Source organism: Amphiura filiformis, chromosome 1 (assembly GCF_039555335.1).
Source record: "Amphiura filiformis chromosome 1, Afil_fr2py, whole genome shotgun sequence".
Taxonomy (NCBI): domain Eukaryota; kingdom Metazoa; phylum Echinodermata; class Ophiuroidea; order Amphilepidida; family Amphiuridae; genus Amphiura; species Amphiura filiformis.
Window position 1 is genome coordinate 73,924,184 of NC_092628.1, and position 27,559 is coordinate 73,951,742.

At 36.3% G+C, this 27,559-nt stretch overlaps 1 protein-coding gene across 1 annotated transcript; it reads left to right on the forward strand.

Moving 5' to 3' along the window:
* The first annotated feature begins 327 nt into the window (after positions 1 to 327).
* LOC140153076 (transitional endoplasmic reticulum ATPase-like) lies at positions 328 to 26,483 on the forward strand. Its single transcript, XM_072175694.1, is given in 18 exon segments — positions 328 to 450; positions 9,701 to 9,806; positions 10,130 to 10,302; positions 10,792 to 10,872; positions 11,487 to 11,679; positions 12,747 to 12,878; positions 14,423 to 14,525; positions 14,768 to 14,901; positions 15,232 to 15,367; positions 16,123 to 16,235; positions 16,934 to 17,098; positions 20,749 to 20,778; positions 20,780 to 21,085; positions 21,306 to 21,484; positions 21,711 to 21,840; positions 22,307 to 22,465; positions 22,922 to 23,079; positions 23,821 to 26,483. Coding segments are annotated over 18 exon segments (2,430 nt in total). The 5' UTR covers positions 328 to 436; the 3' UTR covers positions 23,939 to 26,483.
* The last annotated feature ends 1,076 nt before the right edge of the window (positions 26,484 to 27,559 follow it).

Here is a 27,559-nt window from a genome sequence, read left to right on the forward strand (position 1 = left end):
ATCGTATTACAGATCCAACAGACATACGTAATCATGAATATTCTAGAAAAATATCGTCTGCAAATTCCCCTCTTTCTCATGAGTCATACATGTCTTCATTTATTTTAGTTGCTGAAACATTTAGAAAAAAACAACTTTCAAATGTTTTTTAAAATTAAATTTGTATTATTTATAGCATACAAATTTGTTTCTATTTGAGTATTTAAAGTTAAATACGTGTGTTTAATTTGTTTTAGTGACTTATTTCATAAAAAAAGTAATTAAATTTATGAATATTTTTATGTAAACTAAATTATTACTATTTTCGCCTACTACGTCACACGTGTACCAATCAGCGATCGGCGACGGCCATTATTCAACACAAAACAGCTGAGTGGAGTGGACGTGATATTTTGTTCTCTCCGAAAATTACTAAATTACAAGAAGATTTATCACAATGGCAGATAAAGAGTAAGGAAGTATACTTGCACATATAAAAAATTGTTGTAGCTAGATTACATTTACGTATTTTGCTTGTCTTAAATTGCTTATTTATTTATCGGGTATCGTACATTTTTTTCTTCAATTTTACAAAGTCATTGTTCGTCATTGCATCAACGTCAACAATAAAACATGGAAAATGAAGTTGAGACTGAAATCCTGGCTAAAATGTTGATGAAACTGGTTTGTCGCCAGTTTTCAAAGGTTCATCTTAAGATTAATTATCATTTATATTTTTATGTTCATTTGTTTATAGCATGATGAATTGGGAATATAGTGAAAACGATTCATTTTTGTAAACAAATTGTTTTTGTTTCAACATGTAGGTATACTAGGTGAATTCAAATTTGACATCAAATTGCATCGTTTTATATATCAAATTAAAGCCCTTGAGTAAACTAAGCCAAAACTAAAACCTTTTTTTCATAGCACTTTCCGTAGCAAAGTTACATCTTGTCAAAGATTGACTTTCATCAAAAGATTCAGCTAGCAAAATTCCCCAAAGCGGCATTTCGGGGTGTTTCTAGATCTTAGTCTCATGGCGATAGCAGCTTTTTTAATGGAACTGCTATCAAAATCCTCTAAAATTCCATATGCGACTTGATTATCACCATAAAAAATCATATATTTGGGTCAAGTGAAGTATAAAAAACATATTTATGTAGCAGCATGGATACTGATATTGGACTCTGTCATTCTTGACATTTGCTTAAAAAGTTACCTTTTTCAGAGTCTTGGTTAGCAGCGACGTAGCTTGCGACACCATCACGGCGTCTTCATTCAGCGTAGTGTTTACAATCCTCCGGTCACATGGACAAAAGCTGATATCGTATGATGTCTCTGCCCTGTTCACAAGTATACCCGTACCGGACGCGATTGAAGCAGTAAAGGATAAGCTGGAGAAGGACGCCACGCTAAAGGATCGCACTCCTCTCAAAATCAACCATATCCTGGAACTCCTCACTTTTTGCCTCAATACCACTTACGCCCATTATACAAAGGACAATACTACAAACAAACCCATGGTGCGGCGATGGGTTCCCAGTCTCCCCATTGTAGCCAATCTGTACATGGAGCGTTTCGAGACCAAGGCAAGGCTCTTGCTACGGCCCCTCGCCCCCCGTCGAAATGGTTTCGTTATGTCGATGACACGTTCGTCCTTATCCATGAATATGACATTGATGGTTTTACAACGCACATCAATAGTCTCGACAAGAACATTAATTTCACCAACGAACCTGAACAAGAGGGTAAACTCCCTTCCTAGACACTTGTATCCACGTTGAGGATGACGGTAGCACCAAAGTCACCATATACCGTAAACCAACGCACACCGACCAATATTTGAACCACCATCTGGAGCATAAAAGGTCGGTGGTCAGAACGCTGATGGATAGAGTGGATAAGTTGGTCACCACAGACGAGGACAAACAACAGGAAACGAGCCACGTTAAAACTGCACTTAAGGCAAGCGGCTACAAGTCTTGGATGTTCAAAACCCCAAAACCAAAGAAAAAGAAAGATCGCAAGGAAACAACTGGACAGTATGAGCGTAAAATCAACGCCCCTTGCCATACATCAAAGGACTTTCTGAGAAGTTATCCTACATTTTCCGTGACCACGGGTCAACGCTTATCACAAACCGGTCAATACCATCAGATCCTTTTAGTACACCGAAGGACAAGACCCCTAACACCAACAAATGTGGTGTAATTTACAGAATCAGCTGCCCCGAATGTGAGAACACTTATGTTGGCGAGACAAGTAGAAATCTTGGCACCGGTTCAAAGAACATACTAGAACCACCACCCCGAACAGCAGTCGGTGACCACAAAGCTGATCATAAACATGACATCAGCATGGATGGCGTGGAAGTCATCGGCAGGGAGGATCGGTTCTGGAACAGAAAGATCAGGGAAGCCATCGAGATAAAGACACTAAAATCTACACTCAACAGGGACGCCGGATACGACCTGCCCGCCATCTACAATGATCTGCTGACACTTGACCACCCATCGGGTGGTCATGTGACCGGAGGATTGTAAACACTACGCTGAATGAAGACGCCGTGATGGTGTCGCAAGCTACGTCGCTGCTAACCAAGACTCTGAAAAAGGTAACTTTTTAAGCAAATATTTATGTAGGTTTCCTTCACCCACCTATTCTCGAAAAAAATTCAAATTTCTATGTAAATATGCATTGTGTTGGGGCCCCGGTCTCGGCGAATTCGCTGACTAGTAAATGTGTTAACTAAGGTTTGCCTAGGTTACCTACAACATGAACACAAGATGATCATGATCAATTGAAGATGTAAAATTGTAACTCATGCTAGACTCGCTCGCCAGTCCTACTATACGCTGTACATAGCCGATTTCGCCAAAGGTTTGACAAATATTAAAGCGATCACAAACGTTTGCTTTAAACGTTTACGAAAATGTTTAACAAACGTTTGGCTCCTAAATCCGTTTATTATATTATGAACAGTTTGTTGACTATAATATAAATGTTCAGTGTGTTTGACAAACATTGTGATCGGCAATTGTTTGACAAACATATTTATTAGCAATGTGTATTAAATGAATTAAATAAATGTTTGGCAAACAATTAATAAATACGTTTTGTTAATAAAAATTTGTAGAAATTGTTTTCAGTAACTTTTTTAAACATTTATCTGACGTTTTGTCAAGAAAATCATTTAATAAATTGACATAGGGGAGATTGGGGTTAGTTGAAACATTTTTCACAAAATCATCTTTTTAACGCAAAACCGATTTAGTTTCAAGAAACACTAACCATATCAGTATAAACATATGTATACATGCTACAAATACAGCCTTAAACTTTATTGGACCTGCTTATGATTATTCATATAATCCAATTTGAAAATTTGAAAAAAAGTGTTTCAACTAACCCCACCCCTGGCCTGGGGTTAGTTGAAACATGGCTTGTAAAAATTTCAAAATAATTATTATTGTATTGTTAGGGTTATACTTCCCTTGAAGGCACCCTTTAACATACAATCAGTGTGAAAAAATGATTAAAATAAATATATGTGGGAGTGCGGGTCAATACATTGGACACAAGGTGACGAGTGTCACCATGGACCAAAATATGAGGAGCCTAAAATATTATAAAACATACTTTCTGTGTGCACTTTTTGCTTGTATTATTGCTTTTTAACCATATAAAAGCAATATTGAAGAAATGGAAAACATGTTGCAAATTTTGAAAAAGTCAAATTTTTAACCCATCTTTTTCTATGCGATTTTCATGTGTCAACTAACCCCGCCTCAAAAGTTTCAACTAACCCCGATGCCTATTTTTACATTTCAAAGTTTATTACACAAAATAAGAAATACAATAAAACTTTTATTTAACATTATTCTGGGACTTACTACTAGTGCTTATGTCAATGATACTCAAAAAATAATCCCCTGAATCTTCAAACAACATGGAGATAACGCATCTTTTCTGAGGGGTATAAAAATTAGTCAGTAAGTCAAAAAACAGATATTCCTTTCCCAAGCCAACACTGGTGGGGCATCAGTGCTGTTGCTAATTTGGTGGATGACCCTTACTAATACCTATTACTAGGTGCCAGTATTTTACCAAATTAATTTTTTGTGTCAGAAAAAAATGCAATGTAAAAGTTTCAACTCCCCTGGCCTTATGTCATGCAGATTTTTTCTACCCAGTCTTAAAATGTTCCATTGGGCTAGAAAACACCCTGTGTAAAATTTGAAAAAAATTGAAGGTGGTCTAGGGTGGCCTCGGTGGCGTTGAAGTTGCGAGGTATAGAAAATGCCTTCTTACATACGGCAGCTATTCAGAAACACCTTTGTTACCACAGGATAAAATAGCTAATGCCTACAGTGATACTGAGTGATCATACTGGATATCAAAAAGTTCCAAAATGAAAACAATAATCATGCATACAAGGTTTAGAATCCTCACTTATCAACTAAGAAAGGAATAGCTGCCACGTGTGCTATATTTAATGACTGTATGTTGTTTATCCTCCTAGTTCCGTAATATATGTTGGTTTCTTGACAATGCTTAAATGATATTTGTTTCTTCAAAAACACATAAATAAGCTAGGTATTCCTAATACTCAGAACCATTCATTTCTAAAATAATAACACCAATGCAGGGACTGCCATTTGAAAATGAGAAAAGAGCTGTAGAAAGCTCTTCTGGTCTCTTCAAAAAGAGCTGTTTGCACCTGTGGCCATTAAAGCATAAAGAATTTAACAAGTCATCTAGAGGAGCTACAAATCGCTCTTGCAAATGCAACTTAAGAAGAGCTGTAGAGGAGTGATTGATCTAGCTCCTCTCAAATGGCAGTCCCTGCAATGCCTATCATTCATAGAAGTTGGGAATGATGCAGATTTGAGAAATTTTGAGATGTAATTAAATTCAAATGACCTGGGCACTGCATAAGTCTAGATGGATGGCAAAAGTCTTGTATAATCTGTCTCCTGGAAGAATCCATTGTGCAACTTTCTGCAGGATCGATCACCAAGAAGCAGCAGTTATCAAAGTTGCAAGACTTTGTGACTTTTGTAACACTAATCTCTAGCCCTTGGTGGAGTACTTGATGTTGATCAGGGGTAGCACTAGGTTTTAAAACCAGGGGTTCTCAGAACCCCTGAACCCCCTGAAAGTGTTAAAAATATGCGCTCAAATCCTAAAATGATGGGTTCTCTAGTCAAGTATTGAATGCCCGTTTCAATATATCAGTATCAGATTTTGTGATTTTGGTTATGATGTGTAAATAGTTAAGGCCTGGCAAAAACGCGATCTCCCTTTCACACTGCGATTCTCGCTATTAACCAACTATCTGGCTTTAAAGAAAGTTCCCACGCAGTATACTTGCTATAAAAGTGTTGCTTTATGCCATAAAAGTTCGCCGAATTCTATAAAATGCAGTTCAACTTCGGCAAAGTGCAGAATTCAACAGCATTGCAAGTCACATGGACGAGGGAAAAAGCAATGATTTACTCAATAAAAAATGACATTTCATTGCAAATGAGTTCAAGTTTAGGCCAAATATCATGATATTTATTGAATTACTGTGTATTTTGACTATAAAACATAATTCAAGGGCAAATTTTTGTCACTTTTTTCTTCTACGGCCTCGTATATCACCGCTGGCATATCTCTACACACCACTCTTGAAGCATTTCTTACCGATCCCTAGAATTAGAAATTACCAACTCACGTACGTGTCGTCATTCAGTACTGCAATAAAACTCATCAGTGATTCTAGACAATATCACAATCTGTGTTAAATTACGCTGGCGGTGTGTATTTTATTTTTATTTTTAAATATGTTACAATGCTACTGACTTCACTTCAACATTTATGTTATTGCATTTTATGTTACATAATTTCTGGACAGGTCAGTAAATATTGGAGATCGAAGCTTTTATTTTTCTTTCACATGTTTTCATTTTTCTGCGCGCATGAAAACCCCCGAACTGGTATGCAAAAATGAATAGATGCGCTCAAACTTAAAAAATATGCGCTGTACGCGCAGAAACGCAGGTTAGCGCGACCCCTGATGTTGATGCTCCTTGGAACGATCTGCAGCTCTTTCACAGTCTACTGTATTTCTATGCTGTGAACCCGGATGTCTCCAGCGGCGCTGCCAAAGCCTTTAAGCAATACACCTGAAATGGTACCACTCTCCTCTTTAGCAGCAAGATACCTGAGGATCAGGAACAATGGTTGGCTGAGACTCCTTATAAGCTTCAACCAAGTGAAGAAATACAAGCACCAAGAGACGAATTAGGTACAGGGTTTGGGAAACCAAAGTTCCCAGAAGATATCAATGAGTCCACTACATAAAGTTATTATTTAGTGTCACAAGACTTCTGGTTTACAATTCAGCATCTCAACATCAACTCACTTGGGCCACTTGTTAAACAGTTTCTGTGAGGAATTCCAGGATGTTAACTGCCGCTTCTTGGCGATTGTTCCTGCAGAAAGTTGCCTAATGGATTCTTCTAGGAGACAGATCTTCATAATACATGTACGAGAAATTTGCATCCAGACTTATGCAGTGCCCCAGATCGTTTGAACTTAATTATAGTTCAAAATTTCCCAGATGTTAAAATCTGCAGCATTCTCAACTTCTATGATTGATAGGCATTGGTGTTATACTATGTTATTATCTATTCCAAATTTGATGACATCTCTGTCACTTTCAAAGAGGTATTAGAGGAATTTGATGAGACAGTTGCCCTGTTCAATTCTAAGCAAACTAATGCTGTATTGATTTCAGATTTATTTGCTCCATTGCATCACAGATATACTTAAATTTAAGTATCTGTGATTGCATTCACATTCACGAACAGCCCTCGAATTAACCCACGGCACCGACGGCATATTGCCGTGGGTGCCCACCCCAATTGCCGCAATGCCCTCAAAATATGTCCTTTACCGACGGCAGTCACTTGCCGTGCCCTAAATGAAGTTGCCGTGGGTGCCCTAGCCGCCAGCCCTGCCCCTTCATTATAAAATCATTAACAAGTACTGGTTAAATCCCAGCAAAATTGTGGAAAATTAAATCGAAAATCTTGAACACGATCGCTATTTTGAGCATCGTAACCCAGCTATCAATCACAGTATACACAATAGTTTGTTGTGAATTAATATTCATTACCCCACGTAAGCTTACATATTCAGCCAATCACATCGGCTTATACATTATCTGGTTACTAGAAATCTGATTTCATTTTCTCGATTGGTCAGAGAAATACCTTCAACGTACTATCGACCAATCAGAAACGCTGTTAGTAACTATAGCGTCCTTGACCTCGTGTCGTGAACAAAATCTGAGCGCTGGGCAAATCAATTGTTCTCTCGATTATCAAACATTGACTTCTTATTGCAAACCGATGGCGATACCCTTCCGGTATCGTCTTATCTTGTACATGTGAGCCCATCTCTAGATATGTTTTGCACGTAAATAGTTTTTATCCCGCGAATTTGATCAATATTATTACCAAAGTTACAGCTGTTTCATCGCTACATTTCGAGTCAGTTTTGCAGCTCAGAACTAGGGATCGCAAAATTTAAGTAAATTAAACTGTATTATAAAGCAGGTTTTTTAAGCAATCAGGTTAGTTTTAGTGTGAAGTTGAGAGTCGAATTTTACTTTGGTGTCGAATTCAGCTGACGGTAATGCATCTATTCGCTTTTGAAAAATTGCCTTGGTGCCCTTCTCAAATTTTCAACAGTTGCCTTGATGCCCTTTTGAAATATTACAAATTGCCGTGCTGCCTTGTCTTTTCAGTGAAAATCCACGGCAATTATCAACTTGCCCTAAAAAAGTTGCCGTGCCCCTTCAGATCCTTAATTCGAGGGCTGTTCACGAACCTCCGCACAGTGAATAGAATTTATCCAGTGTGACGTCACCAGGTGTCACCATTATGTGACCATAGCTGGAACATATATAAAAATGAATGGTTCTTAGCAATAGGAATACCTTATTTATGTGTATTTGTAGAAACAAATATCATTTAAACCTGTAGCATTGTCAAGAAACCAACAAATAGTACGCAACTAGGAGGATAAACAACATGTACAGTCATTATTGGAAAATAGCACATATGGCAGCTATTCCTTTGTAAGTTGATAAGTGAGGATTCTAAAGCTTACGCATGATTATTGTTTTCATTTTGGAACTTTTTGATATCCATTATGATCACTCAGTATCACTGTAAGCAATAAAACAAATAGCAGCTATTTTATCCTGTGGTAACAAAGGTGTTTCTAAATAGCTGCCGTTTGTAAGAAGGCAATTTCAATACCTCGCAACTTCGAGGCCACCCTAGACCACCTTCATTTTTTTTTCAAATTTTACACATGGTGTTTTCTAGCCCAATGGAACATTTTAAGACTAGGTAGAAAAAATCTGCATGACATGAGGGGCATTTGATGCACCCTAGGGGAGGGGCATTTCAATATGCAATGAATAAAAGGTGTATGGCGGGCATTCTCACAGTAAGAGCCATTTGGTGACAGCCAATTTGGCTGAATGTTTGGCATCAGTAGGCCCCTATACATGCTAAATTCAAGAACTGGATGTTGAACCACAAGGCTCTTTTTTGTTTTAAATGTAGAGCCTGGTTCACAGGATTTTGGTGTGAACCCAGAGCCAAAATGTTAAGACCATTGGGTAAATGGCTCCTGGGTGCCTTTGGTTTGTTTTCATGGCCTTTTCAAAATTACAATTCAATAATATCACATTTTCGAAATGTCTTAACTATACACAGCAAAACACAAGTCCTGACATAGATGACATGCAGAGGCTTTATAATTCAACACATGCAATATATTGACATGATGCAAGAGTATAGAATTTGGTACTTACTGACGTTAAGCCTATGGTTTTCATCATCACTATTATCCATACCAGATGTGCATGTATTGAAGTTCTTGAAAATTGCAAAACAAATTTTTTGGGAGAAATTCTGTAGATAGATTGTCAGTTGTTTAGAATAAAAGATTGCATACAATATGCCATACAGTGCACTATATACATGTTCATCCTACTAGCAGTATCAATAAGCAGAACATCAGCATATATGAATGATATACATTTCAAAATATGCAAATTTAATGGTAATTGTTAACATCTGCAGGTTGAGCTGTGGTTTATTGAGAATTTTATTGTTTGCATAAATATTGGCAATATGGTTTTGTTGTCAGTCAGTTCAATCATGCTACTTTGCTGCTTGTAAATTTGTGATTTTATAAACCAGATGACCTAAAATCAATCAAAATTCCAATTTTGAGCATTTTTGGAACTCATAAATGGTAATGTGGTATAGATGGCAAATGTTAAGAATCTAATCATGAAGATTTAATCGGATATTTAGTAAGAAGAGGGGTTAAATTTTTTCTTCTTTACATTGTAAATGAATGTAGAATTCGGAAACAATTGTTAGCATACAAACGCGAGCATGTGCTTCTGGGAATAGCCATTGACGCGTACAAAACATACTATTTGCAATATTTTGTGAAGTAAACATAAAAAAGTATCAAAGTAGAGCGGTTGAATTGTTTGGCTACCATGGAATTCAAATGAACAAAGAACTACTGTTGCTGCATTTAATTCTCAGATACATGTTCATTTGAAAGCAATGTATAATTATTCCACGTCTTGTTCTTTGATTGCTTACGATATGTAGTGAATGTTTTATCTTTGCAGAAATGATGATTTGGGAACAGCGATATTGCGAGAAAAGGCCAAGCCTAACAGGCTTATCACAGAGGAAGCCATCAATGAAGATAACTCTGTGGTATCCCTCTCACAGGTAAAACTTAATAAATATTTGTATTATGTAAAAGAATTGTTAAAACAAATCAACAGTGCAATATGGTTATGCTATTGCTACATCAGGAAAGTAATTTTGTGGACCAATGAAGAAATTCAAATAGAAAAACAAATCTCTCAAATGGTTTGATTAATCCTTGTTCTAACCCAGTCAAGATCTTGGATTAGGACTGCTGTTTCGTTCTACAGTGCTTATAATCTAGTCTTGCATCACATGGAATACTGATATATTACAACCAAAATGTAAACCTGATTTGTTATTCAACAGTTTCATGGCTTAATGATACCTTTTTCCTCTTCCAGGCTAAAATGGATGAGCTTCAGCTTTTCAGAGGTGACACAGTATTACTGAAGGGTAAGAAAAGGAAGGACACAGTGTGCATAGTTCTAGCGGATGATACGGTATCAGATGATAAGATTCGCATCAATCGCGTCGTCAGGAACAATCTTCGTGTTCGTCTTGGAGACATTGTCAGGTGAGCAACTAAATTGAATCCACCTAGCTCAACATTAATGAATCAATGATATGTGGCAAATACACCTATGGTTTGAAGCATGTAACTTGGAAGGAAAACCCAGCAGCTGTAAATAGCTAGCTGTCAATGGAAGCATGCAAGTACAAAACCAATGAATTATGATCATATGTATGGATAATAGGATTCAATGTGTTGATACAAGTGTTTTGAGAAGCACCATTTCACCACATACTTCTTACTGAACATTTCCTCCTAGTTTACCACCTGAGATTGGTATCTTAGTCTTTCTTGGGTTAAAACCTAGGAGGTATAGTATCTTGTTTCATTCATACCTCAGTGGATCCCATACACTTGTAAACTGGTCCTCTGGTTTAAAAATGAAATACAGGTATAGCAAATTGTATTTTTTTAAGATTTGTGCTGTAGTATAAGTTTGCAGGATGGAATTATTGGACATGTTGTAAGTAATCCATTCATTTATAATTTCAGCGTACAAGCCTGCCCAGATGTCAAATATGGTAAACGTATCCATGTCCTGCCTATTGATGACACAGTTGAAGGAATCACAGGGTAAGTACATCGTATGCCCATAGTTTTTAGCACAACTATTATCATTTATATTATATGGAAATATTTAACTGCCCAGAACAAGCATTACACTGTGTGTGTTGGGGGTGTATTAAACAGTTTGTAATTTATTAGCAACCAAACATTACTCATCTTAGTTGTAGTAATGTGCATTTTCAAAGAAATTGAAAAATGGAAGCTGTTGAAATGCATATTTTGGAAGGTAGTATTAATGAACGCTGATAGTTTGCAGTTGACGTTGATGTTTTCTATCCACATTGGCAACTTTTGTTATTCTTAATGATACTACAGGTAAATTAAGTATTTCTTGGCCAAACTGGAACATGCGTATTACGTCCATGTAGCGTACTAAGTGTGTACGCAATGTAAGACGAGTGTTCGCTTTCTTCTGCACCTCGTTATCTGTGCATGTGTTTATTGCAGTGCCACTAGCGTTCAAAACATTTTGAGTTTGGCCAACAATTACTTAATTTGCCTGTAGTCTGTTGCAATCCCTGACAAGGCATAGCTGCACACTTGAACTTACCTTTGATTTATAATATGCAGTAAGCTGTAAATAGTGGAAAAATCTGACTTAATCTATTTGACATTTTCAGGAATTTGTTTGAAGTCTACTTGAAGCCCTATTTCCAGGAAGCATACAGGCCTGTTCGCAAAGGGGACATTTTCCTGATACGTGGTGGTATGAGAGCCGTAGAATTCAAAGTAGTGGAAACAGAACCAGGACCATACTGCATAGTTGCACCAGATACTATGATACATTGTGAGGGAGAACCAATTAAGAGAGAGGTAAGTGTGAACTGCATAGTTGGTACATTTTTTTCTGAAATCACCTGCTTCGTTTGACCTCAAGTTGTTGCGGTTGAAGCTTTGTGTGCATAACCATGCACCAGAGTGTTGTCTAAATTGAAACATACAGAATTTAACAGGAAAGTGTCTTTAGGAAAAGAGAAGCTCTAGTGTTAAGAGAAATGTGGCATACAAAAAAAATTCCACATGTGGGACTGACTTGGGAGTCTTAGAATTTGTTTTCACTATTGGCTCGAGAACTTCAGACAATGTTTTAAAAACATTTTTGCTTGTTTATGTATTAAGTGGAAGGGGTGCTAGTTAATATACAAAGAGAAAGGAGATTGATAACATCTTGATGACAGTTATGTGATAGGACTGACAATTTGTCTATATTGACCTTAAATATGTCCATCAATGTCTGTTTAGTACTGCAGAGATGCCAACCCTCCCTATTTTAGAGCGAGACTCCCTGTTTTTGTAAACATTTTTGTCCATTTTAACACACCCAATTTGGCCACTTCCATTAAAAGTCCTCCCCATTCTTACCCCAGTGAATGTTTCATAACTCTACATTCATTGGCATGATTTTGGGGAATAGTTAACCATCCCTGACACAACTGGTTTCTTTGTTGAATCGTTTCAATCATGACAGATTAAAAGGGTATACAACAGTGTCACTTTGACAAGGATAACATCTCATCATGATGCAGCGATCAAGTGGGGGAAGTAAACATGTGTGACCGCCTCCCACAAAATGAGCAAAAAGTTACCAGGCACTTTAGATGCAGTTCATTTTAAACAATATCAAAATATAATAAAAAACACAAAAATTCAAGGCATTCCCTTGCATGTTTGGTGTGCTTAAAACTAGAAATAATGAATTCAGATCTGGATATCTTGTTATGCTGTCAACTCTGCTCATTTTGTCAGAGCAGGTCACATATGATATTGATGAAAAACTAGAAAATCTGTTGATGCTATGTTGAAATTTCTGCAGCCAGAAAAATTGTGATGAGACCAAACCTGTTTATAACATTTGATAATTTTGTGTGTACTTCTTACAGGAAGAAGAGGAATCTTTGAATGAGATTGGTTATGATGATATTGGCGGTTGCCGTAAACAGTTAGCACAGATCAAGGAAATGGTGGAACTCCCATTACGCCACCCACAACTATTCAAAGCAATTGGTGTGAAGGTGAGTTTGAATTCAAAGAGTAACCCAAAATTAATCGGACTCAAAGTGTGTACGACCACCATTTTCTCTATCCTTGGACCAGACTCTATCTTGCACACATCCTTCTTAATGTTCATCAGTTGCTTAGCAAAGCCCATATTCTGTTTTTTTTTTAAATGTATGTGCTCTCCTCCTACACCACATTCTTGTGAGCCCAAGGTGCACATGTAGCATTATGTGCCCCACCACAACACAATGGTTTTGACTAAGATACCAGTCACGTATGAAATACCAAAGTGAATGAATTTGGTTTTGATAATCAAGAAAGTACTGTAATGATTTACTCAGGGTGTGATATGGATGATGCGTGATTTCCTGATAAATAACTCAGAGAACGTAAAACATGGAGCAAAACGACAATGGAAGTACAATCACAAAATAACACGATTTATTAATAAAACTAACGGATCCTAACCATACAGAGACTGCCGCTTATATTGAAAGTCATGTCTCTAAACAAATGGTCAAGCCGTCTTTGCACAGAAACAAATGTAGGCCTACGTGTTAACTCAACAAGCTCCAAATCATAAGTGAAGGTGCATCGGATGACTGGCCCACGCGCACGCTCATGGCACGCTCCTCTCACATGCCAGTCGACCCAGCAACAGCACCAACCAATCAGGGAACGGCGACGTAAAAGTGCGTCGACATAGTCGCCGCATCTCTCCGTCCCCATTGCAGAAATGCGTCTACCTTCCGCTGCATAATGCATACCACAAATGCAGACGCATCCACAATGACGAGGAAGAGAAGTAATGGGACAATTAATATGCAATTAGCGTCAATTAATTAACAAAAGGAATAATTTGGGTTTCATTTATGAAAGTCCGAAAATACATAAACAATCAGGAATGTGCGCCTTGTGCAAATACAGCAAGTAAACAAGTCAACAAACTCTCCTGGGTCAATGTCCGTTAGTCAGTCGAAGGCTGACACGCAAAATTACATCGCCAAAGTCATTATATTTGATGAAAGTTTCATACACAAGAAAAAGGTAAAGCCTGAAAAAGATAGGGAGACACCCGTAGGCTCAGGGCATTTCAGTACTATACTGGTAGTTATTGGTATTAAAAAACATTTGTGATAACATCTTTTTATAATGTGATAAGACTGTTGATTTGTTTTATATTGACCCTGAATATGTGCATTTAATATGCATGTAGTATTGTCTCTCCTCTCCCCCATTCTTACCCCAATGAATGTTTCATAACTCTACATTCATTGGCATGATTTTGGGGAATAGTATATCATCCCTGCCACAACTGGTATCTTTATTGGATCATTTCAATCATGACAGTTTGGAAGGGTATAAAACAGTGTAACTTTGGCAAGGACAGCATCTCAAAATTGTGGGGGAAATACACAGATGATGACCACCCCCAATTTTTCTAACAAATTTGTAACATTTGAATTGCTAGAAATTAGCTGTCAAAATCTGGCTCCATAAAATCTGTTATATCTATAATGAACTTATCATGACTGTTTCCCCTTCTTCACTCCGCTAGCCACCCCGAGGTATCTTGCTGTATGGACCACCTGGTGTTGGTAAAACATTAATTGCAAGAGCAGTGGCCAATGAGACAGGAGCTTTCTTCTTCCTTATCAATGGTAAGACTGAGGCTAATTAATGTGATCTCTGATTTGTTTTTTGTTTTTATATATTAAGTATTAACCACTTCATGGGGATACATGCTATATAATTTAAATATTTCTCTGAAATTACTCTGTACTTGGTAAGTATAAACATGAAAAGTACCCATTGATGTAGTAACCTGTAGCATGGAGGTGTTATGCAATGTTTGGCATACATGTACTACAGATTAACTATTTTCTATTTTACTGTTTTCCAGGTCCTGAGATCATGAGCAAACTTGCCGGTGATTCCGAGTCAAATCTGCGTAAAGCTTTTGAAGAAGCTGAAAAGAATGCTCCCGCTATCATCTTCATTGATGAACTCGACTCAATAGCTCCAAAGAGGGAAAAGGTATGTAGGACTTTATATAATAGTAAAATAAAAGACAGTAATTGGACAGGATGAATGCAACAAAATGCAACAAGGATATGATATATATTGTGTGTGAAATTACTTAAAACTGTGCAGCAGCAGGTGCTTTATTGTGATTCTTTACTCACTACATTTTCTCAAAAACCATTTGGTATCGTCCCAGAAAAAGAATATATTAACATGGTATTTGAAGCAGGGAGTTTTCCATGATATTACATAATACAAAAAAAGACCAAGTATGCAATAAACGGAAGGTTAAATCCATTGAGCACATAAGATGACAGTTATGCATTTTATCTGTTTGTTTAGACTCATGGTGAAGTGGAGCGTCGTATTGTGTCACAATTACTTACCCTTATGGATGGGTTGAAACAGAGAGCTCATGTCATTGTAATGGCAGCTACCAACAGACCAAACAGCATCGATTCAGCACTGCGTCGATTCGGTAAGTTGTCATGTGGTTGTGTGTAAACATGAAAGGATGTCTGATGAGATTTCAAAAGTCTTCTTGCAAAATTCAATGAATTTGGTATAAATGCATCCATTCAATTCAATTGAAAGTGTTTAAGAACTTATCCATTTTATGCAGTAGCTCACCATCAATATCATTTGTGATCCTTCCCTTTATGATTTCTTGTCTCTTTGCCTCTTTGAATTGTTTTTGCACAAAAAGATCCTCCATTTCATACCCCGATAGAGTTTATATTCCCTCTATTGGAATTTAGTTGGAGGTACAGTAATGTCCTTTCACCAGACTCTAGTCGGGCTTACAATAAGATAACGGCTTGTTTGGTATCACTTGAAAGGAGACAAGACTGTGCAAACAAACTGCAATAAATTGTTTCTCTGTTGAGTGGGTTTCCTTCTAAAACTAAGTAACATATATACAATGTCAAGTTTGTCTTGATTAACCATGTACATGGGTATGAAATGTTGACGCAGAATATCTATGAGTATGACTGCACTTTAACATCAATATCGCAAACGGCAAATTTAATTAGAGCAGATGTTCAGAGATATTTATTATTTTCCACATAGAATTCAGTATACAACATTCATTTTTGTTTAAACTTTGAACATTAAAACTGATTATGTAAGAGTAATGACCTCAGTTTGTATGTGCACAGATAATGTTGATGGGTTAAATATTTAATACTGCTAATCTTACAATATGATTTTTGGAATTTCCCTTATACATAGGTCGTTTTGATCGTGAAATAGACATAGGCATTCCAGATGCTACTGGACGTCTTGAGATCTTAAGAATTCACACCAAGAACATGAAGCTGGGAGATGATGTAGATTTAGAACAGGTAAGTGAACACTTAGCTCTCCCTGTCTGTCTAATAATACAGTACTATCAGAGATGTATACAGCCATCCTGCGAGGGTAAAGATGAGCTACTCAAAGGTTTTTTTATTTTTGAATGGTCTTTGTGCAATAAAGATCCTCCATTTCATACCCCGATAGAGTTTATATGCCCTCTATTGGAATTTAGTTGGAGGTACAGTAATGTCCTTTCACCAGACTCTAGTCGGGCTTACAATAAGATAACGGCTTGTTTGGTATCACTTGAAAGGAGACAAGACTGTGTAAACAAACTGCAATAAATTGTTTCTCAGTTGAGTGGGTTTCCTTCTAAAACTAAGTATCATGCAATGTACGATATTCACAGATTGGTCAGACAAGATGTCACTTGTCAGGTTCTTATTCTATTTCAACATTGCTTCTTCTATTTAACTTTTTCTCTATTATGAGGACCCTATTTCCAACTCAAGACTTGTTGATGTAATGATGTTTACACTTTTCAACTCAACCACTTTGCATTAGTAGTGTACTTTACTAAGTGACATGGTTCTCAACAATTGAAACTTAAAAAACTTCCACATATTTTTTGTGATATCCTTTACCGACTATAGTTTTGTTCTGATCGTTCAATAGCCATCGGCATATTAAATGAAGACAGTGTAGTTAGTTATTTTGTCATTTTTGTCATTTCTATCATTTGCAGATTGCCAATGAAACCCATGGTCATGTAGGCTCTGACTTGGCTGCCCTTTGTTCAGAGGCTGCTTTGCAACAGATCCGTAAGAAGATGGATTTAATAGACCTTGATGAAGATACCATTGATGCTGAGGTTATGGACTCACTTGCTGTCAGCATGGATGACTTCAGGGTAAATCAATCAATACATTAACTCTTTATCATGTTACTTGTATATTTAACTTTGGTGCGTGTGATGCAATAGATATGTCAAAATAAGAATAATTAAAATGTGGAAGATATAAGCAATGTTTCCATATGTACCTACAATCAGCGAAAAAAGTCTTGGAACGCTTGCGTGTAAATAACGGAAAACTGTTACCCCTCTCCCCGTGCAATGTTGAGAAATGCCAATGTCTTCAGCGGTTCCCCAATGTGTTCCAACATTGCTTGATGGGGAGAGGGAAGGGCAAATCATTGTTGTAGATGTCATGTTTCTTCCCAAACACAATGTAGGTCATTTCCATGAACATAAGAAATTCTGCACGGAATTACGACAGAGTGTGCCAAGCGTTCCAAGGACTTTTTTCGTTGATTGTCTCTACCGAATGCAAAATATTTCATCTAAATTTCGTTTTTGTCTCATAACTCAAAAACGGAATGTCGTATGAGCTTCAAATTTCACACGATTTGAGAGTGGATTATATACTTTGCAATCATAATAAAATTGTTGATAAAGAATTTGGTTTATTTAGGGAGTGGTCATTGGAAACACCCCATATGCTAAATTACACACGTTTCACAATTATGGCTCTAAACTGCTCTAAAATGTCGTTTTTGTCCATAACTCAAAAACAGAACGTTGTATGAGCTTCATATTGCACACGACTTGAGAGGGGATTATATGCTTTGCAATCATAATAAAATTGTTGATAAAGAATTTGGTTTAGTTAAGGAGTGGTCACTGAAAACACCCCATATGCTAAATTACACACGTTTCATAATTATGGCTCTAAACTGCTCTAAAATGTCGCTTTTTGTCCATAACTCAAAAACAGAATGTTGTATGAGCTTCATATTGCACACGATTAGAGAGTAGATAATATCCTTTTGAATCATAGTAAAATTGTTGATAAAATGTTGAGTTATTTAGGGAGTGGTCACTGACAACACCTCCTATGCTAAATGACACAAGTTTTGTAATTATGGCCCTCTTCTGTATGATACTGTGTCATTTTTCTTTTTTGTCTCATAACTCAAAAACACTACAAATACATTTTTCGTACAATATCACAATGTTTTGCAGCATGTTTTCCAAAATGTTTTTTTGAATGTTATTAAAACGTTTTGTACCCTTTATGATATAACCTAACGTATAAAATTTATGTTTTCTCTAAAACTTGTGTTTGCTGAGTATAGGCACATCCGAGCGAATCAGAAAGATTATGATGTAACAATTTGAAACAACTCATTTCTGAATATTATTTATAACAAAATACGCTTTTTGCGATGAGAAAAAAAAAAGAAAAAAAAACACAATTTGATACACTTAAAGAAAAATATAGACCACCATTGGGACTCGAACCATGCACATCAGTCAATAGCCAAAAGGTTAACAGTCGGAGGACTAATCCACTACAGCGCTACCATTGCACAAGCGAAGTAACAAGTTTCATTCTTTTATAGTAGTCAGGTATCGGGAAAGTGTAACTTGTATAGTAGAAATGGCAAAGTGTATCACTTTACCATAATGAAAAAATGGTCTCAAAAACATTTTATGTCGATTTTGGACGCATTTTCTCATTATGCGTCACGTTGTTTACACTTTGCTATACCAATTGAGAATGTTTTAATGCAAAAGAAATAATCTTGATCTACTATAAAAGTTAAAACTTTACCATTTTGAATTGAAATAAATATATGTAGCGGATTTCTTTCAGACTGATAACCTTTTGACTATTGACCGATGTGGTAACAAAGTCCCATTGGTGGTCGATTTTTTTTTAAAAGTATATTCAATTGTTGTTTTTTGTTTTCTTTTCTTGTTTTTTTTTCATCGCAAAAGCGTATTTTAATATAAATAATATTCAGAAATGAGTTGTTTATGCGTATTTATTTCAATTTAAATTGGTAAACTTAACTGTTAACAAATTTCATATATGAAACGAATGTTTCATTCCTTTTGCAATAAAACATTTTCAATTGGTATAGCAAATGTAAACCGAACGTGACGCTTCGTGAGATGCGGCCTAAGAACATAAAATGTCGATTTTGGACAATTTTGTCATTATGGTAAACTGATACATTTTGCCGTTTCTACTATAGGGTGCTTGCATGGAAGATCATAAAGTTCAAACCATCCTAAAGACACGCTCCAGAGGTCATGCAAATGCACGGAGTACAATACCAATCACCTGTTTAACTGGTTTTGATCAAAGTAATTCTTTGTACTCCATGCATTAGCATATCTAATGGAGCGTGTCTGGAGGATGATCTGAACTCATGACCTTTCGTGCAAGTACTCTATACAAGTTTACACTTTCCCCGATACCTGACTACTATAAAAAGAACAAAACTTGTTACTTCGATTGCGAAATGGCAGCGTGGCGTAGCGGATTAGTCCTCAGACTGATAACCTTTTGACTATTGACCGATGTGAATGGTTCGAGTCCCAGTGGTGGTATTTTTTGTAAAGTATATTAAATTGTGTTTTTTTTTCTTTTCTTGTTTTTTCTCATCGCAAAAGCGTGTTTTAATATAAATAATATTCAGAAATGAGTTGTTTCAAATTGTTACATCATAATCTTTCTGATTCGCTAGGATATGCCTATACTCAGCATACACAAGTTTTCCAGAAGACATTTATATGCCTATACTCAGCAAACACAAGTTTTAGAGAAAACATTTACATGTTGGGTTATATCATAAAGGGTACAAAATGTTTTAAGTTTTAATAACATTGAAAATATTTTGGAAACATGCTGCAAAACATTGTGATATTGTAAAAAAAATGTATTTGTAGTGTTTTTGAGTTACGAGACAAAAACGAAATTTGACTACAGTAGAGGGCATACTTACGAAACTTGTGTAATTTAGCATAGGAGGTGTTTTCAGTGACCACTCCCTAAATAACCCAACATTTTTATCAACAATTTTATTATGATTCAAAAGGATATTATCTACTCTCAAATCTGGTGCAATATGAAAGTCATACAACATTCTGTTTTTGAGTTATGGACAAAAACGACATTTTAGAGCATTTTAGAGCCATAATTGAGAAACGTGAGTAATTTAGCATAGGGGTGTTTCCAATGACCACTCCCTAAATAAACCAAATTCTTTAGCAACAATTTTATTATGATTACAAAGCATATAATCCACTCTCAAATCGTGTGCAATTTGAAGCTCATATTCGACATTCCGTTTTTGAGTTATGAGACAAAAACGAAATTTAGATGAAATATTTTGCATTCGGTAGAGACAATCAGCGAAAAAAGTCTTGGAACGCTTGCGTGTAAATAACGGAAAACTGTTACCCCTCTCCCCGTGCAATGTTGAGAAATGCCAATGTCTTCAGCGGTTCCCCAATGTGTTCCAACATTGCTTGAGGGGGAGAGGGGAAGGGGAAATCATTGGTGTAGATGTCATGTTTCTTCCCAAACACAATGTAGGTCATTTCCATGAACATAAGAAATTCTGCACGGAATTACGACAGAGTGTGCCAAGCGTTCCAAGGACTTTTTTCGTTGATTGTAGCTTAAATATTGATATGCATGCATGTTGGCTTCCTAAAGACAACTAAAGCCTAATCAGTGCATTTATTTTATCCCGTTTGTTTTTCAGTTTGCATTAGGTAAGAGCAGTCCCAGCGCCCCTTCGTGAAACTGTTGTTGAGGTACCCACAGTCACCTGGGAAGACATCGGAGGTCTGGAAAGTGTCAAGCGCGAGTTACAAGAATTGGTACAGTACCCTGTGGAACATCCTGACAAATTCCTCAAATTTGGCATGACGCCGAGTCGTGGTGTGCTATTCTATGGACCACCAGGTTGCGGTAAGACGCTGCTGGCCAAAGCCATCGCCAATGAATGCCAGGCTAACTTCATCTCCATCAAAGGACCTGAGCTGCTGACTATGTGGTTTGGTGAATCAGAGGCTAATGTCAGAGATGTGTTTGATAAGGTAAGGTTATCTCAGATATTAGTATTCAGACAGTTGTGATTACCAATAATAGTGGATAACAAAACGCTGATTAATTGAATGATAAAATTATGAAAAACAAAATATTAGGCAAAATATTTGCTGAATGTTAAGCAGCATATGTATTCGCCACTTGAATACTTAATAACCTATGGTGTCTGTAGCTTTAACAACACATAACAATTTGTATTCCTGCCTGTAGGCCAGACAAGCTGCTCCATGTGTGTTGTTCTTTGATGAATTGGATTCTATAGCCAAGTCTCGAGGTGGCAACATCGGTGATGCTGGTGGTGCATCAGACAGAGTCATTAACCAAGTCCTCACAGAAATGGATGGTATGAGCTCCAAGAAGAATGTTTTCATCATTGGTGCAACAAATAGGTAAGTAGATAAACAGACCTAAACATGTATCAATTTGGGGAAAGGTATCAACCCATATGGTCCGTAGAGAAAGCCATTGAAGGTAATTGTAGCATCAATATTGGAAAATAAAAGGTCAAAGCAGAACTTGAAGCAACAAATGTTATTATTGTTTATGTATCAGTTGTGTGATCGTCAAACCCCAATCCTGATAATCTGACATTTTATCTTGTATTGTACCTTACAGGCCAGATATTGTAGACCCTGCCATCCTTCGTCCAGGTCGTCTAGATCAGCTCATCTACATTCCACTACCAGATGAACTCTCCCGTATCTCAATCTTAAAGGCTAACCTCAGAAAATCGCCTATATCAAAGGTAATATATGAATGAGTGAATTAACTGTAATTTTAGAAATTAAAACATGTGCCTTGACCAACAGATCTTCATTTTGGCTGGAATCGCACACAAAAGAATTGGACTGCATATTTGGTAATTGTGGTTTACTTCAGGGGATATCGGTGATTTGCTAAATCAGACCTCAATTCCTAAACTTCTTACCAAGTGCAATTAATAGCACACCTGACAGCCCGCCGTAACATTTCCAGAAATGTGATTTGTAGCACATCTGTAATTTTCAAAACTCAATCCCTGCTGAAAGACCTTACCGAATACTAAAACAAAACCGAAATGCAGATTCTACACATTAAAAAAGCAGCCCAATTATGTGGGAGAGCCAATGTTCTACCCATTGCTGGTGGTTTTGGCTAGCAAAAACAAACTGTTAAGCTGTATAGCAATATCCTGGTGTTAATATCCATCATTTAATGCTTTATGTTTGCAGGATATTGATTTACTCTACTTGGCCAAGGTGACACATGGTTTCAGCGGTGCTGACCTGACAGAAATCTGCCAACGAGCCTGTAAGCTTGCCATCAGGGAAAGCATTGAGACAGATATCCGCAAAACAAGGGAACGACAAGCCAATCCAGACCTTGATATGGTAAGTAGTACATTCAATGTAATATTAACTTGGTGTCCCAACCATCTCAAATGACACATTAACTAATTGTAAATACTTGACCATCCAGGATTTTAACTTCGACTCCTTAACCAATTAGGTCAAGATCTTCCCAGGGCCAGGGATTATTTTGGTAGAAGAAAATTCAGGAATTGCATTCTTTGTCAGTGAAAACCTATATAAACAAGTTCAAAACTTGATCAGTTTGAAGGTCTTGTTTTCTCTTATTTAGGCGATATTCTTATAATATTATTAGCATATGTTTACATTGTATAAAATGCTATACAAGCTGAAATTTGTGTAGCAGGTTGTCGCATTTTGCTCCACGACACAAGTTAAATCGAACCCTGCGTGTATTCCTGTGACTCCATTTGCAGCTATTTATATCACCTTTTGTGAAAATTAATGCGGAGTTCCATATTTCTATTCTGTATTTAGGAAACGGATGAAGACGACCCAGTACCAGAGATCTCAAGGAATCACTTTGAGGAGGCCATGAAGTTTGCTCGCCGTTCAGTCAGTGACAATGACATCAGGAAGTATGAGATGTTTGCACAAACTCTACAGCAAAGCCGTGGCTTCGGTGGCAATTTCAGGTAAGCTTTTTTGTTTTTAATGTGTTTGTGCTTTCAGTAGAGGTGAAGTAGTATCAACATAAGATACCCTACAATAAAATTGGAATTTTGCTGAAAGTGACACTTTTTTTTTTTTTTGATTCATCATTGGTATAATCGACTTATGATGACCCACAATTAACTTTAAAAAGAATGCTTTACACAGTTAGGTTTATTTGTTTTGTGTGTATTGTATACCTCGACTGCTTACATTGGACCCAGTTTTAACCACCGTTCCTCGTATTCAGAATGCAATTTGATATGTCTGATGTGCTCTTATTTGAAATGCACCGGTATCCGTCTAAAAGAAGACTTAATCAAATGCAATTTACCTTTTGTAAATACATCTACAATGTATGAATACACAGTTAAACGCAAATTAAAAGCAACAGTTTTGAAGCAACCGTATAAGTTTGCTTTTGGAAACAACTATAATCTATTCCAGCTCCAGTGACACCTCATTAATTTCACTGGACCTTTGGATGCATTGTAATAGGTATTAGCATTTTACTTTGTAAATCAATATAAACGGGCTGTAATGCTAGTTTCCATGCCCCTCCAGTGAACATTATATGACTAATCATACCCAGGCAAATATGCATGAGGTGTCACTGGATTTGGAACGGATAATAATAATGGCAATTACACTATTGATCCTATCACCATACAATCAATTGTCACAGAACAGGCTAAATATTGTATATTCTCTTGTGTCCATAACAGATTCCCAGATCAGGGTGGTACAGGCGGTGGTACAGGCGCACCTGGAAGAGGCGGCTCTAACGAAGACTCCGATCTCTACGGTGATGGCGACGCTGGTGATGAGAATCTGTACGATTAAATTGAAAAAGAAACCTGTTATGGGTCAAGACTTAGATGCCTAACAAAGACATCATGGATGACTGATGGGTATTTAGTCGGACTACATTACAATTTATTAGCCATGTGTATGTTGATACAGAAATCTTGTTCATGTCAATTTCCAGACTACATCCAGCATAAATTATGAAGAGCTCTACATTGACACTGCTGTTTTGATGACAGTTTCAAAATGTTTTGGGGTATTCATATTTTAGATTGGGTGGAGTGTAATAAACATGGTGCAATGAGCGAGTTATTGTTTCATTTAACAAGATTTTTGTATTTCGTTTAAATGTTATAATTGTATGAAGAACATGTCAATGAAAGGTCAAGAGGTAACATGAAAGTGTATGTGTATATGAAACATTTTAAAACCAAATTGACAACTTATTTAAAAATGATAAAAACAAAAGATGCCTGTTTGTTGAAAAATAATTGAAACCTAGAACCGGATATCCAGGTTTTAAAAATTTATTTATGAAGTTTGTTTAGAATATGTATTTATATAGTAAGGGGTAAAACATAGGTAGCTATGGTCTTTATGTTAGAATTTTATAAGTTTCATGAAAAGAAATTACAACGTTTCTTGTCTCCATTTATGTATGTTCTTTGTTCGCTGGGGTTGATAAACTCTGTTGGGAGAAAATTAAGAAATATAATATTTTCTATAGTTCAACTTTACTTTTGAACATACATCAGTTATTTCTGAATAAGCTATCTATAACATTAGTGTATTTGTAAATAAGGTTGAATTGCATGTCATGATCATCATTGTCCAAGACATTTTAAATGTCACCCCAGACTGAGGTAGAACTGACATTTGAGAATGGCCCATGAAGATTATACAAAGTCAACTTTGTGAGTATTGGGAGCATATACTATATAATTTTAAAGTGTATGTATCTATTATTGACTCTATGTACAGTCATGTCAAAAGGAGGTTCCACCCCAAAGTGTGTGTTGAATATGCGGAGGTTGCGTACATGCTTCCATACACATGCTTTAATTACCATGTGCGCCATGCAATGTTTCTGGCATGTTGCTACGAAAGCGTGGAAAAGTAAAAATGCGCTCTTTGTATGTAGGGAGAACCTTGTTTTGATAGCAAGATGGAGGATCTGTGCAAAGTGTGAATTTGGCAGTTAATATGAAGCTGATTAATATGCATCATGTTGAGGGAAGGGTTTACAAGGTACTGCTATCAAAATGTAGTTGTACCTTAAATATGTTAGTTTTCAGATAAATTTAAAATCGGTTTTCACCGTATTAAAGAATGGATTGAAAATATGCAGATGAGTTTCTTAACATTTGTAAATGACAAACAATTATGAAATTGTGAAGTGTAATTAAAAATGTTAATACTGCAAAAATGTTATAGACATTGTTGTTGCAAAATTAAAATATCTGTTAAGAATCTCATTTATGTATTGAGATGCATGTGACAGGGTCCCAATCATATTGTATTTTATATTACACAGTTATATGATGCAATAACTGTGTTTACTGTACTGCTAGCTGATGTTCATTCATGATGCTCTTCTGTGAGCAGTATATTCAAAGTGTCAGATTACCGCTTGATAACTTAACACATCCTGTAAACCTGCAAACCATAATAGTTGCATTTTGCTTGAAATCATCCTTTTGAAGATACAGCCTTTTTTGCATAAACTGTGTTGAAAATTTCATACTCAAATAATCTTTGAATACACTTGTTCATACTATAATATTCTACAGAGATTTTTTTGTTTTTGACTTTATGCCTCGTATATTTGTAATACTCATTAAAACATAGCCAAGTCTGTGACAATGGGTGCTTTACTCACTGCACTCAGTGTATTGAAAGTCGGAATGAGTTCTCACATGATTCTCACAAAATGAGTGGAAAATCGCCAGGAAAAAAAGAGATGTGGATCATGAAACATGCCAGAAAACAATTCTTTGAAATATTGCCTTTTGAATACCAAAATGAGAGAGCAGTCTTGGAAAGTATTTTTAAAGCTTGCCAGAAATAACTCAAAAATGAAGATATGCATTTTTCCTCTTATTTTGTGGGCATGGGTCTCATGTTTTTAATGGGTTATCTCATACGGCAAAGTACTATAAATGAAAGTAAAGGTTACGGAATTAAGTTTTTCTATGTATTTTGCTATCTTTTGTTCATAACAGGACCGATTGTTACCCAGCTTATGCATGCTAGATCTAATGTAGTGTAAAAGGAAAGAGGATACCTAAACTATGTGATGTCCTCCAAAACATTACTGTCAGTTTTAATGAACTGAAAAGACAAACAAAGACAATCGTCGATTAAAGAAAATCAAGGTTTTACCATCTGTTACGCCAAAGCATGTGATAATATGTATACTAGTAATATGGAGCTGAGCTCACAGGAATTTCCATCTCATTTTAAATACAGCTTATATTTGTAATCAGTTAGATATGATGGTACATGTACATATATGTGGCACAATGTCAAATGATAAGTGATGAATAAATACAACTACATCATAAAATTGATGTGAATAGCATTTGTCTGGTTTACTTCTAAACTGAAAGTGTGTGAGGATTGTTGACTTGTATATTATTTCAATTTAGCATACCCCACATTCAAATTATAGCAATTCATGAAAAGAAGTGCCATGTGAGTTGATATACAAAGAAAATGTTGCATAAGAAAAAAATAGGTACACAATTTATTCACATGATACTTCATGTGAGCTGCTTGTACTTGCTCATGCCAAACCACAATGTAATGGGTCTTTTCAAGTTTCCAGTTTACTTTCATTAAATCCTTTGTCCTGATTGAAGATCTCAAGTGTATGTGGATGCTGGGTTTCTCTACCGGAAGTTGGTTTGACCGAAATGACCATCATTGCGTATCCTGGAACAACCTGTAGCATCAGTTGCATTGGAACATGTTCTGCACTCGCTACTGATGACGTATGTTGGGTGCTTAATGGATGTGCTGTTGGCACCCCGCATATTGTATTATGGGAAGAAATTTTGATTTAAGGTGGCTGTGTACTCTCAGACATGCATGTAGTAAAAGTGCAATAACTTTGTAATTATTCGCGCAAAACATATAAAGGTATACATTTTTATGAAGGCAAGNCATCAATAAATCTTAATATAAATNCAGATTTGGGGTAAAAACAACAATTTTGAAGAAAATCACAAAAAGTGAGTTTTTGGCAATATTTTTAGGTACATCATAACAAAAAAACACTCTTTCCAAAATATTTTATTTTGTATTTAGCTCAATCTTGAGGCTCCATTCCAAAAACGGTTTTTTTATTTTTTTGATATTGGCCTTATTTTTTGAGATATTGACCATATAAGGCATCAAAATGAACTTTTTAAAATTCAAACACGCCTATTTGCACAAAATGATGCCCCAAATCGGAAATAGACCAAAATATAAAAAAATGAGAAAACCGTTTCTTGAGTCGATCATGCTTTTTACGATGATCATATTTGCTTACCTATAGATGCTGTATTTATTGAGTTATCGTGTACCTAAATCGTCATTTTACCGAGAAAATGAACATTGAAATAATGGCCGTTGAAGTTTAAAGTGGTCACATTTTGCACTTTCATCGAATCT